Raw genomic sequence first — 14,422 nt, 5'->3', positions numbered from 1 at the left:
ATGCTCCAGCAGACCGATAACTTGGTGGAACATGCCAATTAACTGAATAAGAACTAAATTAACTCTCTGAATATGGACTAAATTAACTCTCTGAATAAGGGTGGAATAAAAAAACCACTCTCTGGATAAGGACTCAATTAACTCCACCCGCGCGTGACGCCCCATTGCCGGAACACGCCAACACGCAGTGCCGCCGCTGACATTGGTGGCGCCACCTGCTTGCTGGCATGCACGGGCGCACCGGGCGTGTCGCCCCGACGCACCGGGTGACGGGAGCGCGCTCCATGATTGGTCGTAGCCACGCCAGAGCAGGGCAGAGCGATGCTGCCGCCATGCCGTCGCGACATGGCGGAATTTGGTGAAATGTGTTTTAGTGGCATGTGCTACCTATATTGGATGAATTCATGTTACATCTCAGTTGTAAAAATGGCTGTTCGCTTGCTCGAGATGAGCGAACAGCCACGCGCGGGATGCAGGCGTAGGGATTTGCGGGATGCAGGCGTAGGGATTTTTTCCTTCCGCGCCAAAATACCCGTGGATGCGGGCTTTAGGAGCCCCCCAGCCCTGGGGTGTGGGGAGAAATTTGGAGGTCTCTGAAAAATAACGACTACACAGTAGGGATTTTGCTGAAGTTTGTTGTTTGATCTTAGCCTCTAAATATAAATTACCCAGCTCTTTGCTAGGAGCTAGTGTTATATAGCAAGCAACTCTGTCACTTTGTGTTAACGCTCCTGCCGCACAGATGCACACCTCGCAGTACTCTCATCGCAACCTTCTTCATCTATCCATAGCTCTGCCGGCACTCCCCTCTTCTATTGCTGCACATACACACCAAGAACCATACGCTCTAACGCGCACAAATTAACCACGGCATGCATCCCATGATGGAGCATGCCATGGTGAGCGTTGCGACGGGGGTGCTGAGACCCCTCCTCGGCAAGCTCGCAGCCTTGGTGGAGAAGGAGTACGCCCAGCTCAAGAGCGTGCGCAAAGAGATCATCTCCCTGCAGGAGGAGCTGAGGAGCATGAACGCTGTGCTCCAGAAGCTCGCCGTCGAGGACGACCCCGACGTCCTTAAGAAGGAATGGCAGAACCAGATCAGGGACCTCTTCTACGACGTCGAGGACTGCGTCGACGATTTCCTGCACCGCGTCGAGCACGACGACGGCAACAAGCGCCCCGACGTGGGCTTCTTCCACAAGAACTTCTCCAAACTCAAGACGCTAGGGGCTCGCCACGGCATCGCCGACAAGATCCGGCAGCTGAAGGTTCGCGTCGACGACGTGAGCAAGAGGCGCAGCAGGTACATCTACGAAGGAGCCAGCTACTCGGCTGGCACTGCGTCCGCCGCGGTGGCCATCGACCCTCGGCTGCCCGCTCTCAGTAGGATGGAGGGGAACCTTGTCGGCATCGATGGACCAAGGGAGGAAATCACTAAACTGCTCGCTGACGAAGGAGAGATCGGGAAGAAGCTCAAGGTGGTCTCAATTGTGGGGTTTGGGGGGCTCGGCAAAACTACTCTCGCCTGCGAGGTGCGCCGAGAGCTGAGAGGGCAGTTTGACTGCCAGGTGACCGTGCAGGTGTCCCAAAGCCCTGATATCATCAAGATTCTTACCATGATTCTATCAGAAGTGAAGGGGCCATCACAACATCGCATCTGCAACGTCAGCGAACTAATCGAAGAACTTAAGAGCTATCTGCTTCACAAGAGGTACTTGATCTCAACGTACTTTATCCTTTCTCTTAATATTAAATATGTGCCAAAGCACGTTCTTAAAAAAAATCTCAACGGATTTTATATTGTACTTTGCTCTTGCTCTTAGTGAATGTTTGTTTTCTAATACGAAATATCAACGTTCTACTCCTATGAACACCAATAGTACTAGTTATCAAATTTTGACATTGATGAAGTTACCCTACTTACTGTACGTAGATAAATATGTCGCAAGTCGAGGACTTGAATAAATCCACGTCTGAACACCCAAGTTGAGAACTTGAATAAATCCGGATGGGTACGTAGGTTCCACTACTGAAAGAGGTATTGGTACAACGCAGTCGTCGAACCCGACGTGAGCCTGCATCATTGATAGTTTTCTAAGCTCCTAATGCTGATGCTTGTTTCCTGTCACCTTCCTCCTCCCCTTCCATAATCTCCCCTGTCTCCGTCCGTCTTCCTCGTCCCTGTCTCCTCCTCACTTCCTCATCAGTTCCTTCCAGGCGGCATTTCGACCACAAAAATTATAGGCATAGCATAGTATTTTGGGGGCACCTGGAAGAAAATAAATCTCGGCCGGCCGGCTATACATAATGTTCAAAGGGATGGAAATAAAAGCTTATGGACGAGCAATCTCAACATATAATTTATGTGAAACAAACGCGTAAAACAGGGACAAATAATGTACTCCCTCTGTCCCTAATATAGCTACTTCTAGAGTTTTTAGAGTAAAAGTCTGTATTACCCTTATTTAGTTATCATGCACTAATTAAGAGAATAATTATAACTTTTCTATTTAGCTTGCATGCAGATCTGCAAGCCATAATTAATTTACATATAAGGAGAAATATTTTGGACCTCTTATAAAAAATATCTACTTGGGAACTCAAAAGTAGCCTATATTATGAGATAAAATTTGAATTCTAGAAATAGCTATATTTTAAGATGGAGATAGTATATAATATGGAATTGGAGGGAGCATAGTACGAGATGGGATCATGGAGAGTAAATCCCCTAAAACTCTCCATCTCCTCCAATTTCTTCCAATATAGGATAGTTGGAACCGGATCTTAGTATGAGAGAGCTAGGTGGAGAATCAATCCCCTAAAATTCTCCATCTAATTTCTTTAAAATTTTCCATCTAATTTCTTCCAATATAAGATAGTTGGAAGCACATATTAGTACGAGGAGAGAGATAGGTGGGACCAGAAAACTAGTGGCTTGACCCTATAGTTGGCCACAAGGCATGAGCCCTTGGACCAATATGTAGCCCGCTATTTTGGTCTTGAAGCACGGCACGCGACATGACCCATGATGGCTCATGTTATGCTTGGGTAGCTCCCTCGGCTAGTAGTACCGATGCAGCAAGTCTCGATTAAAGGGCAGTCCAGTTAAGGTCAATCTTATTAAACCCTAAACTACAAAATCTTCATGTCTCATATCTCACCTTAGCTTCCGATGTAGCCTTGAATGATCGTATCCATACGTACCGTGCCCACGTCCGCTGCCCTAGCTCCCCTCTCCCACTAACGACGACCGTCTCCCATCTAGTCACCAGCCAGCTGTCCACCACTCCCCACCCCTTCCCACTCCCCTGCTTCCAGTCTCCCTCCCGTCCTCCAAATCACCTCCTTCGGCTCCACAAGCTGTCCTCCTCTGGCTCCACTCTGCAAGCTCCTCTCCTCGTCCAGCCTGGTGGCTCCCCTCCAGATTTCCAAGCTACCGGGCGCTGGCCTTGTCATCCTTCCTACTGCGTACGATGTGTAGTACCGTGGAGAGGAGCTTGAGGAAGACACGGGTCGGGCGTTGGCTTTTTTAAGTTGAGACTACCGGTTGTTTTGGGCCTGACCTAAGGAGATTGCTGCTTGCATCGTCTACTGCAATGGCTGGACCCTGTGTTTTATCTTTTCTTCTCTTTTGTGCCCAAACTCCTGTTTTACCTTTTTAATAAGATGTTACCGACTATGACAGATACAAAATATATTACCTTGGATTAATAATAACTTCTCTTTTCATCCAAAAAAGACTGTTTTTTTAAAAACAATTCTACATACATTACGAATAGTGAGAAATGATCATGTTATCCTTAGTTACTTATAGCAATTGCGATTGAAAATCGTGTTATTTATTTGGTACTTTAGTTCCTCAATAAATGGCATGTGCATTGGAACTAAACAAGTAGTGTCTACTAAGCATTTGATTGGCTCCATACACTTCTCTATATATAATTTTCTTGATATTTGGGATTAATTTAATTAGATGGATCACACTACAAGCTAAAATAATATTTTGTAAGATAAAATCTGAATGCTAAATGAACACTTATTTTGCGGTGAAGGGGTACTTTTTTTAATATTGCATAAATTTATTCATGACTTGTTTCAGTTGACATGATCTCTGGTATTGTTAAATCAACCAAATATTTGACTCCAAATATCTAGGGGTAATCATCGATTTAGTGAACCATTACAATATTGGTCCCCAAAAAAAAGCTGTGCGAATGTTTCTCTTATTTCTTCCATGATTACTAAAAAGGAAGGAGAGCATATCTCTGTCTCTCTCTCTATATATATATGATTTAACGAGTATTGTTACACTTTCTAGGTACTTCATTATAATCGATGATATATGGGATCCACTTGTATGGGAGTTTATTAGCTGTGCATTTCCGGACAACAATCAAGGCAGTAGAGTTATAACAACTACACGAGATTGGAGTGTAGCGGCTACATGTTGCAACTATCGCCATGAATACGTCTATAAGATGAAACCTCTGGATGAAGAAGCTTCGAGAAGACTATTTTTTCATAGAATATTTGACTCCGAAGGCGCATGCCCTGGTGAACTGAAAGAAGTTTCGTCTCAAATTCTAAGGAAATGTGGTGGCATGCCACTTGCCATTATTGTTATCTCTAGCCTTTTAGCTAGCCAAGCAAACAAAGTGAAGGAAGATTGGGAGTATGTGCAGAATTCCATAGGTTCAAATGTCGGCACAGATCGGTTGGAGGTGATGAGACAAATTCTAAACCTCAGCTACAAAAACCTTCCTCCTCATCTCAAGACATGCTTTCTGTATCTTGGCGCATATCCAGAAGATTCTGTGGTCTGGAGGGATGATCTGGTCAGGCAATGGGTAGCTGAAGGTTTTCTGGAGGCCATCGGCGTCGCAGGCAGCTGCTTCAAGGAGCTGGTAAACAGAAGCATGATTCAACCAGTAACGATTGACTATAATGGCGACATTCTGTCCTGCAGAGTGCACGACATGATGCTTGATCTTATCATCCGTAAGTACTCTGCAGAGGAGAATTTCCTCACCGTGGTAGAAAATAATTCGCAGGGGATCAGGATCAGGGGATCCACCCACAACATCCGCCGGCTGTTCCACCACTCCGATGCTGGAAGGCCTCGGACGTTGCCAATGCCAGCGGTGGGCATTGATCCGTCAAAAGTTCGAACTTTTTCAACCTGGGGGGGCTCCAGCCCGGGCCATGTCCCACCAGTGTCCAAGTTCAAGTTTATCCGGGTGCTGATCCTCGAGTTTATTCCTTCCACTCCGGGCGAGGAAGAAGATCAGGCAATCGACCTCACGGCGATGTGCAAGCTGTTTCAACTGCGGTATATAAAGATCCGGAGCGAAGTTAGGCTTGAGCTCCCAACTCAAATTCGAGCGCTGCAACATTTGGAGACACTTGAAGTATCTGGTGCCAGGCCGGTCTTCCAATCAGGCATTGACTTGCCCTCGGACGTTGCTCAGCTTCCCTGCTTGTCTGTCCTCAGCATCCTGCCGCACATGACTAGCCTGCCACACGGCATCGGGGCCATGAAGTGCCTACGCTCCCTAGCATCCTTTGTTCTGGAGGAGAACTCGCTGGACACCATCACCGGGCTCCGGCATCTCAGCAACCTGAAAGACCTGTACGTTCGTCTCCCATTAGACTCGTGCTTCGCTGAAGCGGAGGAGGCGCGCGTCGACGTCCTGTGCTCCTCGCTCCCGGAGCACGGCGACTGCAGGCTCTATCTCACGGCCTGGTCCCGCTGGGCGTGGTTCCCCGGGGTTCCCCAGTGGATTGGCTGCCTGCAGAAGCTGTACAGCTTGGAGCTCGGCGTCGGGGAGCTGTCCAGGGACGGCGTCGCCGTCCTCGCTGGGCTGCCCGCCCTTGTCCGCCTCGACCTGTCGATCCGGGGCGCCCCCAGAGAGAGCACCGTCATCACCGCCGCAGGGTTCCCCGCCCTGAAGCACCTCATAGTCACCTGCAGGGCGCTGTGCCTCACCTTCGAGGCGGGGGCGATGCCCAGCCTCCAGAAGCTCAAGCTGGAATTCAACGCCGACGGAGCGACGGCGGAGCAGGGAGGGTGGTGCGGCAACGCTCTCGCCGGCGTCGAGCACTTGTCGGGACTCGAGGAGGTCAATGCTTCTATTGGGGGCTTGGGCGCGCCGGCGGCCACCGAGGATTCCGGCAGAACTGCCGCGGTGTCCGCCCTGAGGGACGCCATCGGCTTGCACCCGAACCGCCCTCGCGTCGACATCATGTGCACTCAGGGGAGATACGGCCTTCAGTGACCACAGACTTCTCTCTCAAGGTACAAACCCGAATTCCTAAAATCTTCTTGAATACGTTTTTCCGTCTTCCATGAATCTGACTAACCTGACTCTGACATTACATGTGTGCAGCTGTTCAACATTAGCTCTGCCGCAAGGGATCACAGCTGCCGAGGGCAAAACCAATGCTGCGTTGGAGCGGGACGCTGGTTGCCATTCGCAGAGCTTTCTTGCTCGCTTTCTTTTAATTTACATATATTGTTTCGGTCAAATGGATTACTCCTGTGCTTGATCGAAAGTACTGCAAATGTTGTTTTTAATTTTCAACCTCTGCCATCCATTGTGGTCCCTGTTTGTAAGTTCACTTTTGTAAATCATGCCTGGTAATATATGTTAGCTTTCAGCTATCTGTCAACTGAATTGTCGACAAGTTACATGGAGATATCACTAAAGTTGAAACTAAAAGGAATCTATGACTTGTCAAAGTCCTATCGTATGACTTGCCTAAACTTGACGCTGCTGTGATTCCGAAGTGGTTTGTAACAGACAGTGCAAGGGATGCTGCTGCCTGCGTGACTACTGAGCATCTCCAAGAGTGTAGTGCGCCAGTCCTGATCTGCCCAGGATAGACGAGCGAGTTTGGCGTGCCAACGCTCTGCCGGAGAGGGAGACAAAAGCCGTTGTTGGGCCTGGGCATGGACTCGGCGAACGAAGGCAGGGACAGCTTCTGCGGCCGGCCGGCGGCATAGCTGTCTTCGGCAGGAGCGTCGTGCAACAAAAATTGGCGCGCATGGGTGTGGCCTAGAGGCAGGAGTATATTTCCTCCGTTAATTTTCACGATTGGGAGTGCACCATCGGTGGCGGAAACCTGGCTCGAGAGACCGTCGTTTTTGGACGTGCGGGAGAATTGGGAACTGGATTAGGCTAATGTTGGAGCCAGGCTATTCATGTTAGTTTGCAAACTCGGATTCTAGGAGTTTGTATTGGGCATTGTTGGAGATGCTCCCTGGTTTGTAAGAGTACCGTGATTTGTAAAACCAGAGAAGAGAAAATCTGCCATAATGCGTCCAGCAGGCCTACGCAAAAATCATCCTTCAGCATCACTGTAGACAGGACATTTCACACCAAACATGCAAGGTTCCAGTGCCAATACGAATTGCCCCTTGAACCCATCTAGGTATTTGAGGTAACAGAGGAAATGTACCGTACTTTCAACCCATAGCAAAGGTCCATACAAATCAAAACTTAAAACACTTCCTAGGCAAAGAAACAGCCGATGATATGCTAGGCACAGCATCTCACAGTTCTGACCTAGGCCTTGATAGCATACTTCCTCATGGGGAAGTACTTCTCACGCTTCTTTTCCCTCTCCGTCTTCAGAGAAAGCTGCAGGACAGACAGCGCAAAATTTCAGGCATCTATAATTTAATAACAAAAGAGAAATCACTCGGAAGAAATATGGCAAGCAATTTCAGATACAAAGGACAACCACAAGTATGATTTTAAATTTTATGGTAACAGTACCAATCAGATTGGCATTTCAGTGCCACATTATAAACAGGATAGTGTTTCAATTGTCACTTGCTCACATATCACACTGCCAAAACATCAACTTTGAAAAATGATTGTCAAAACACAGCTGGCTAATACTTGTAGACACTCAAGCTATCAACAAGATAATTTCATACAGCAAACCCAGCATCAACTCTGAATCATACTGTAATCAACGAACATTCCAGCAAGCAAAAACATACTACAATATCTCAAAAGAACCAAGGAAAAACGATCATCGACCACCAAAACTTAGGGTGTGTTCGTTTCCTGGGGTCTAAATTTTAGAGGGGTCACATCAAAGAGAATCTTGTCATTTAGAAGTATTAAATAAAGTCTAATTACAAAACTAATTGCAGAACCCCAGTGCTAATTCGCGAGACGAATCTAATGACGTATATTAGTCCATGATTAGTGGATGATTGCTGTAGCATCACTGTGGCAGATTATGGATTAATTAGTCTCATTAAATTTGTCTCGCGAATTAGCACCCAGCTGTGCAAAAAGTTTTATAAACAGATTTTATTTAATACTTCTAAATAGCAAGATTCTCTTTGATGTGATGGGTCTAAAGTTTAGAGGGTAGGAAACGAACAGGGCCTTAGTAGCATTATGAGTCAGCAGTGATGTGATTGTGCGCATCGAAAGAGCAGAGATTACTGAGATCACAACTCCAAGCAACAAACCAAATTCATTCTCTTAAATTGCATTATGAAGAAGATTTCACTGCTACAACACCAGCTACCAGCTCAGGAAAGCAAATAAACAAAAGGCATCACCAGTCAGCCAGTCAATGATGCCTCCAGCAAGGAAGCAACACAATTTTATAATATCACCTATTGAAACAAGCTAATCAAATCGGGCATTGGAAACAACATCATGGAAATAACAGTCATTTGGGTAGTAAAGGCTCGGTTCCATCCCATTTCACTTGTCATGATGTTAGGCCGAACGTTCTAACAGAAACATCTCAAGTATTTTCAATTAAAACGCTACCTAACACTAGTGAATACCTAGGAGTTGCAGTGACAATATGGTGGTATCGTAGTAGGATGATGTGTATACCTGGTGCTTGGTGAGGCGCCGGCGGATGGCACGGGTCTTCTTGGGGCGGAGGTCGAGGGGGAGCAGCTTCTTCTTCTTGTACGCCTCCCGCAGCGCCGCCTTCTGCTTCTGCGAGATCACCGTCAGCACGCGCGCGATCGAGGTGCGCACCACCTTGCTGCAAAATCCAAACGAACCGGGTTCAATCCGATTCACTTCAGCTCAGCCCAAGAGCAGAGAAAGGCAGAAAGGCCGAGCAGGGAGAGAAGACAGATTGCAGGTACGCACATCTTGGAGAGCTTGTTGGGTGCTCCGCCGGTGACCTTGGCGACGCGGAGGAGGGAGAGCTCGGACTTGAGCTCCTTGAGCTGCGCCTGCAGCTCCGCCTTGTTCTTCCCCCGGAGCTCGTGCACCTTGATCCGGGCTGCAATTCAACGCCACACAACAGCAGCGGCGTCAGATCCGCAAGAAGACAAGGGAGGATGGATAACTCCTTTGATGAGTGGACTAATGGCGGGGGCTTACCCATGGCGACGGTGGCGGTTGCGGCGGCGAAGCGGCGGCGGCGGGGTGGGGTGGAGCGATGCGCGAAGGGAAGAGGACGGGTGGCGGCGGAGAAGGAATATATATAACAGAGGGAGGAGAATGGGGCGGAACGCTGTGGAGAGGGGAAACCCTAGGCTGAACCGCGCGCGATGGGCTGGGTGGGCCTAGTTGGGCTCATGAAGACATGGTTGGGCTTTGCCGCTTTGGCGAGCTTATTACGATTTGTTCTTTGTTTTTCCTTTTCAGACAACGTTTTGTTCTTCAATTTTGGCAATTGAGAGGGCATGTATGATAGTCTAGTTCCCCATGAGCTGCTGCAGCAGAAGCAGCGTGCAAATTAAAACATGCCTCCTTGCTAGGAAGTGTGATCCTCACGGCCCAGTTGTGCCTCTTATGCTTCGACCCCATGAGCATGTCACAGAAGTACCCTGTGCCCCCCTCCTTTTTAAGATCTCGAAACCGAAAACAAAAAGGTTTGTAACATAATCTGAACTTCGGCTGAAAATGTATTGGATTTTCAGTTACAAGTATCAAATGATTTTACTTATTTTTTGAAGAAAATATCTTTTGAGTGAAAAGTCAACTCTCATTTTGGAAATTCACTTTCAAATAAAATTTTGTAACTTCAGCTAGATTTTTGAATGAAATCAACTTTTAGTCATAAACTGATAGTCAGCCAAAATCTAGCACATGCATAGTAGATTTTGTTGTGTTCATATATTACCATTGGGTCTCAAATGGAATCTTTTCTTGAACAGATCGAACTCATTTCTGGCTAAGCTTCTTGTCAATCTACTATGCACCCAAGCATTCAAATTCCATGACTGTTAGATGGGTCTTCTTCGACCTTTTGTCATCGTCGGCCCTTTTCCCCAAGGTGTCTCGCTGTAGTAGCCTCATGCGCCATTGCCTTGTCATGGTGGCTCGATGGAGAGCCTTGTCAACCTAGTCTTCTGGCAGGATTTAGGACACAAACCCTACCGCGCATCCGTCTCACTGATGCTTTTCCGCCAACGTCATTGTCATCATCGTCCTTTGTCTCAATTCAACTAACCTCTTGCATTCAAAGTTTCCTAGTAATATAATTCTATTTTCCTAAAACTTCAGAAGACAAACTAATCCACTTTTGAAACAGAAATTGGCAAAAGGAAATTAACAGCTATGACAAACAGAATCAGAACCCCGAGGAAAAAAAGAATCATAATAGGTTGAGAGAATCCAACTGACCGGCACTCTTGCCTTCCACTTGAAAGGCAGGTTACAACCGCTACCACCAACCAACCCTGAAACAAAACTGTTGTGGTGTCTCTTACATCATGATGCAAATGCAACATGGCAATGCTCTACAGAGTTTAACACTCTAACTAGATCAGGTGGGCTGCATCACCACAACTGCAAGAACATGTACATGAAACAGGACAGAGCAAGAGACAAGAAGGATGCGGCAGGTGGAGTTTCAGCATAGGAGTCTGTCGAATCGACATCAGGTGGGCTCAATCCTCCAGTGCCTGGTGGTGACTTAAACGTGGAGCTCGGAGTGGAGGATGCTGAGCCTGGTGTTCCTGATTGCCCGGCAGTGCTGCAAACAACAATTACCATCATGAACAATATGATTCTGATCAAGAAATGACGGTATAACTTCTGATGTATAAATCATATATAATAAACTGAAAGAGATACACAAAGTATTTAATTGTTCATCAGACAAATAAAATTAAAACACAGAGCTACATAAATCGCATCCAGATTTTTGTCAACTCTCGATTAATGTAGATAAAAGGGTTCAAGATTCACCCCGCCATCGACACTTCATTGAAAGGCTCCAAACAATTTATCTATCTATTTTAATAGCTTATTTTGTAATGCCATTGATGATGAGTACATTGTTAGAGACCAATTACCTAGTTGAGCGACATCTGTCTCGAGGACCGAATTGAAACGAAAACAACCATGAAAACATGATCCATGCTCTGTAGTTTGTTCATTTTTATTTCTCTTTTGCATGAACAACTGATCTATTAATGCCATCGAAGAAATCATTTTTTTAGCATCATAACAGATTCTTGGGAGGGCAATCAGTCCTTATTGGACGATATCCTAATGTTTACTGCTTAGTATCATAACAAATTCTACATCCATCTGTAAGACAACAACCTACAAATATAATGTAGCCACTATTTATTGGACACAAGAGCACAAATCATTCTCTCCCAACAATTTATGGCCATTTCTTCCACTGAAATTCACGTTTATTCATTAGTAGTAGTAGTGCTATGCTTGCCGATGAACCTATTCCTTAAAATTAAGCAGACATTTCCAAGTATAATACAGGTTGAAGAGTTGGTTGGTGCAAAATACAGATACTTTGAAGGATTAAAACCTTCTGCAGAAATGAATGATGCTGCCATCCTGTGAATTATCTTTCGTGATTTTATACGCTACATGCCTATTTACTTTAGGTGTATTGAATTTCTACAAGATAAAATAAGTTATCTAGTGAATCAATGAAGTTATGTATATAACTAGAAGTTCCACATTGCCTGAATTATTTCTGCACTTTTTGGAATAGAGGCTAGTATTATGTAATGCATTCACCTTGGAGATGAAGGGTAGGTGCATGATCCATAACCTGAAATGCAAAAAACAAACTGAATAAGTTGATACCGCACATACTTATAGATTTGTGAGAAGATATTGTTGAATGCGTCACTAAAAGCTGGGACGGGAGGAGACAAAGAAGGGTTCAACTAGCTGCATTAATGCACATAATGGTTACATGCCATACAACCACAAGTCCAATATATCTAAATAAACTTTGGTTTAACATTAAAAAATGAGAATAACATATGAACATAAAACAGCATTTAAATAAAGATAAATAAATGTACATACTATAGACACCTATGAGATGTGTGCAAAGTCGTTTTTTTTATGTAGAATCAAGCTATATATTAACTCATCTGATGGTCATATCCCCTTTTGCACGTCTTGTAGATTTCGTATTTTAGAGCAAGATGGAATTACATTTAGTTGGATACATTTTCGGTGAAAAGTTCTTTTCAAGAAAAACATTAGTCAGGAGCCAAATGACTACAAAAACACATTCACATAGCATATATATGTACATGATGGAAGTATATATTATTAGAAATCGGTGCACTGCAAGTCCTCTAACGTGGAAGTGAGACCAACTATAACAAATATACCACAATAAAAGATAGGTGAATCCTAATGAATATTATGTACAATTTACGGTGCATACTTCTTTTATCCTCTTGCAAGTGAGTCCTTGAACAGTTGAACATAGCACTACTTCAGTGTGCCCAAATTACATTTGTCTCACGTTCAGTACAGTGTGCACAGCAGTTCTATGCACTTTCATGTGTTACCTCAACCCAAACACATCTCAGATGAAACAAAACACTCTCTGTTTAGCATGAAGTTTTTACTTATTTGGGTTCACAGCAATGCTCTCACCCACGCCATGGGCTACACGAAAAAGGCCAATCTACAGGTTATTGACAATGTCAATGCTGTTCCCATTAGTGTAGCAATACAACTTTCATCATCTCCTTACTGTCGTTCCGCACAAGGTATCCAGTATACTTATATTATGCACCTCTAAAACTGGAACCGATGCTATTCTCATATGAACGGAAGAAAAAGGTAGTGAAGAAAAACTAGTAGTAATTAGCCACATGAATGAAAAGAATTACGTGAGAAATAAACAAATTAACTCATCAAAAGCCCTAAAAAGAAAAGCAACTGGCCGGCAGTTTATCAGAGTATGGTTGCGCAAAGCAAAAGAGGCAGAGGACTCCAAGACCGAACACAAAAGCAAAAGCTAAAGGGACGGAGACGGATTGATACGGCAACAGGAAGCGCCGCACAGTGAAGAACATGAACACGGGGCAAAGTAAGGTTGGTTAAGCGTAGCGTACTGACTGGGGTCGGTGAGCGTGACGGTGGCGGTGCCGGCGAAGTCGCAGGCCCCCGGCGCGGCGCGGGAGCGCTGGAAGATGGAGTTGAAGGCGTAGGAGGCGTGCGCGGCGAGGGTGTTGGGCAGGTAGCAGAGGCCGCTGGCCTGGATGGGCGCGCAGTCGGCGCCCCCCGCGGGGCCGCACGCGTAGTCCAGCGCCGACTGCAGCGCCTTCTCCGACGCCCCGCTCCGCGCGATGCACCACGCCGCCGCGCCCACCGCCGGCCGCGCCGCCGCGAGCAGCAGCGCCGAAAGCGTCACGGCGACGAGCCACGGTGCCGCGGGGAGGCGCCCGCGCCGCCGCAGCATGTGGTGGGAGCCGAGGGGACGGAACGTAGGGAACGGCCGGCGGTCGGGGGGAGGAAACAAAGGTGGTGAGAAGGGAATGTGCGAGGGAGGGCGATGGGCGTGTGTGGGGATATGGGAAAGAGGCGTGGCCGTGGGGGCGGCAGCCGGCAGGGAGGATCTCCTTCTCCCGCTCCTTCCTTCCACAAGCTGCTTTCTTTTTTGCCTTCGTGTGGTTTTCCTTTGCGTGGACGGGTGGACGTCGGGTCGGGTTGGGCTGAATTGGATTATGTATGGCTGCCTTTCCTCCTTTTTGTTGCGGGTGTCATGTTTGTTTCAGCCCAACATGGAGAGAGAAAGTCACATTCGGGAAAACTATCACATGCAAATAAATCCTCTCTACACATCTACTTCAAAGTCCAATTCTAAACTTAGGGCACCAAACATCCCTAACTTTGGAGAACCAATCTTTTCTATTTTGAAATTTGGAGGAATTTCACTTCAAATGCTTGAAAATTAAGGGAGCTGCTAAACCTCAACGGCCTGTTCGATTGCTAAATCTTGATCCAACGATTAGATAATTATCTTGTTTCTCCATTTGTTTTCCTGTCTGCAGCTTTGCATCTCTACCATCTCGGGCTTAGCATGGTACTATCTAAATATGTACAGCTGAGATTGCGTCCCTAAGATTTATCTCACACTCATAAAAGAAGGCTACAACGGATGCTCAAGCAAGGATCTATGAAGCGACAAGTAGAAATGG

General features: G+C 46.2%; 3 protein-coding genes across 4 annotated transcripts; 1 reads left to right on the top strand and 2 right to left on the bottom strand.

Moving 5' to 3' along the window:
- Positions 1-564: 564 nt before the first annotated feature.
- On the top strand, positions 565-6,669 carry LOC112892837 (putative disease resistance RPP13-like protein 3). The gene is made up of 3 exons (XM_025959950.1): positions 565-1,711; positions 4,319-6,295; positions 6,387-6,669. The coding sequence occupies exons 1-2, from the start codon at positions 873-875 to the stop codon at positions 6,273-6,275; spliced, it is 2,796 nt and encodes a 931-aa protein (XP_025815735.1). The 5' UTR covers positions 565-872; the 3' UTR covers positions 6,276-6,295; positions 6,387-6,669.
- Positions 6,670-7,331: 662 nt separating this feature from the next.
- Positions 7,332-9,494, bottom strand: LOC112892277 (60S ribosomal protein L35-2). Its single transcript, XM_025959435.1, has 4 exons — positions 9,375-9,494; positions 9,138-9,273; positions 8,871-9,027; positions 7,332-7,640 (listed from the first exon to the last, which is right to left on the bottom strand). Exons 1-4 carry the CDS (start codon positions 9,376-9,378, stop codon positions 7,566-7,568), a joined length of 372 nt encoding a protein of 123 aa, XP_025815220.1. The 5' UTR covers positions 9,379-9,494; the 3' UTR covers positions 7,332-7,565.
- Positions 9,495-10,533: 1,039 nt separating this feature from the next.
- On the bottom strand, positions 10,534-13,867 carry LOC112873351 (PLASMODESMATA CALLOSE-BINDING PROTEIN 3-like). Of its 2 annotated transcripts, none has more exons than XM_025936326.1 (3): positions 13,341-13,867; positions 11,991-12,024; positions 10,534-10,974 (listed from the first exon to the last, which is right to left on the bottom strand). In XM_025936326.1, the coding sequence occupies exons 1-3, from the start codon at positions 13,681-13,683 to the stop codon at positions 10,779-10,781; spliced, it is 573 nt and encodes a 190-aa protein (XP_025792111.1). In that variant the 5' UTR covers positions 13,684-13,867; the 3' UTR covers positions 10,534-10,778. The 2 variants fall into 2 exon arrangements, with proteins under 2 accessions (XP_025792111.1, XP_025792115.1); XM_025936330.1 differs by having other exon boundaries at positions 10,780-10,974; positions 13,337-13,867.
- Positions 13,868-14,422: the final 555 nt, after the last annotated feature.

Source organism: Panicum hallii, chromosome 1 (assembly GCF_002211085.1).
Source record: "Panicum hallii strain FIL2 chromosome 1, PHallii_v3.1, whole genome shotgun sequence".
Taxonomy (NCBI): Eukaryota; Viridiplantae; Streptophyta; class Magnoliopsida; order Poales; family Poaceae; genus Panicum; species Panicum hallii.
This window is presented reverse-complemented; position numbering and strand designations above follow the sequence as displayed.

Excerpts from the sequence above, each read along its gene's own strand:
- LOC112892837 (XM_025959950.1), top strand. The coding sequence starts at position 873 with ATGCATCCCATGATGGAGCATGCCATGGTGAGCGTTGCGACGGGGGTG. Across the intron at positions 1,712-4,318 it reads AGCTATCTGCTTCACAAGAG|GTACTTCATTATAATCGATG; the intron begins GTACTTGATCTC and ends TACACTTTCTAG.
- LOC112892277 (XM_025959435.1), bottom strand. Across the intron at positions 9,028-9,137 it reads CCCAACAAGCTCTCCAAGAT|CAAGGTGGTGCGCACCTCGA; the intron begins GTGCGTACCTGC and ends TGGATTTTGCAG. Across the intron at positions 7,641-8,870 it reads GGCGCCTCACCAAGCACCAG|CTTTCTCTGAAGACGGAGAG; the intron begins GTATACACATCA and ends TCTGTCCTGCAG.
- LOC112873351 (XM_025936326.1), bottom strand. The coding sequence starts at position 13,683 with ATGCTGCGGCGGCGCGGGCGCCTCCCCGCGGCACCGTGGCTCGTCGCC. Across the intron at positions 12,025-13,340 it reads CGTCACGCTCACCGACCCCA|GTTATGGATCATGCACCTAC; the intron begins GTCAGTACGCTA and ends TTTGCATTTCAG. Across the intron at positions 10,975-11,990 it reads ACCTACCCTTCATCTCCAAG|CACTGCCGGGCAATCAGGAA; the intron begins GTGAATGCATTA and ends TGTTGTTTGCAG.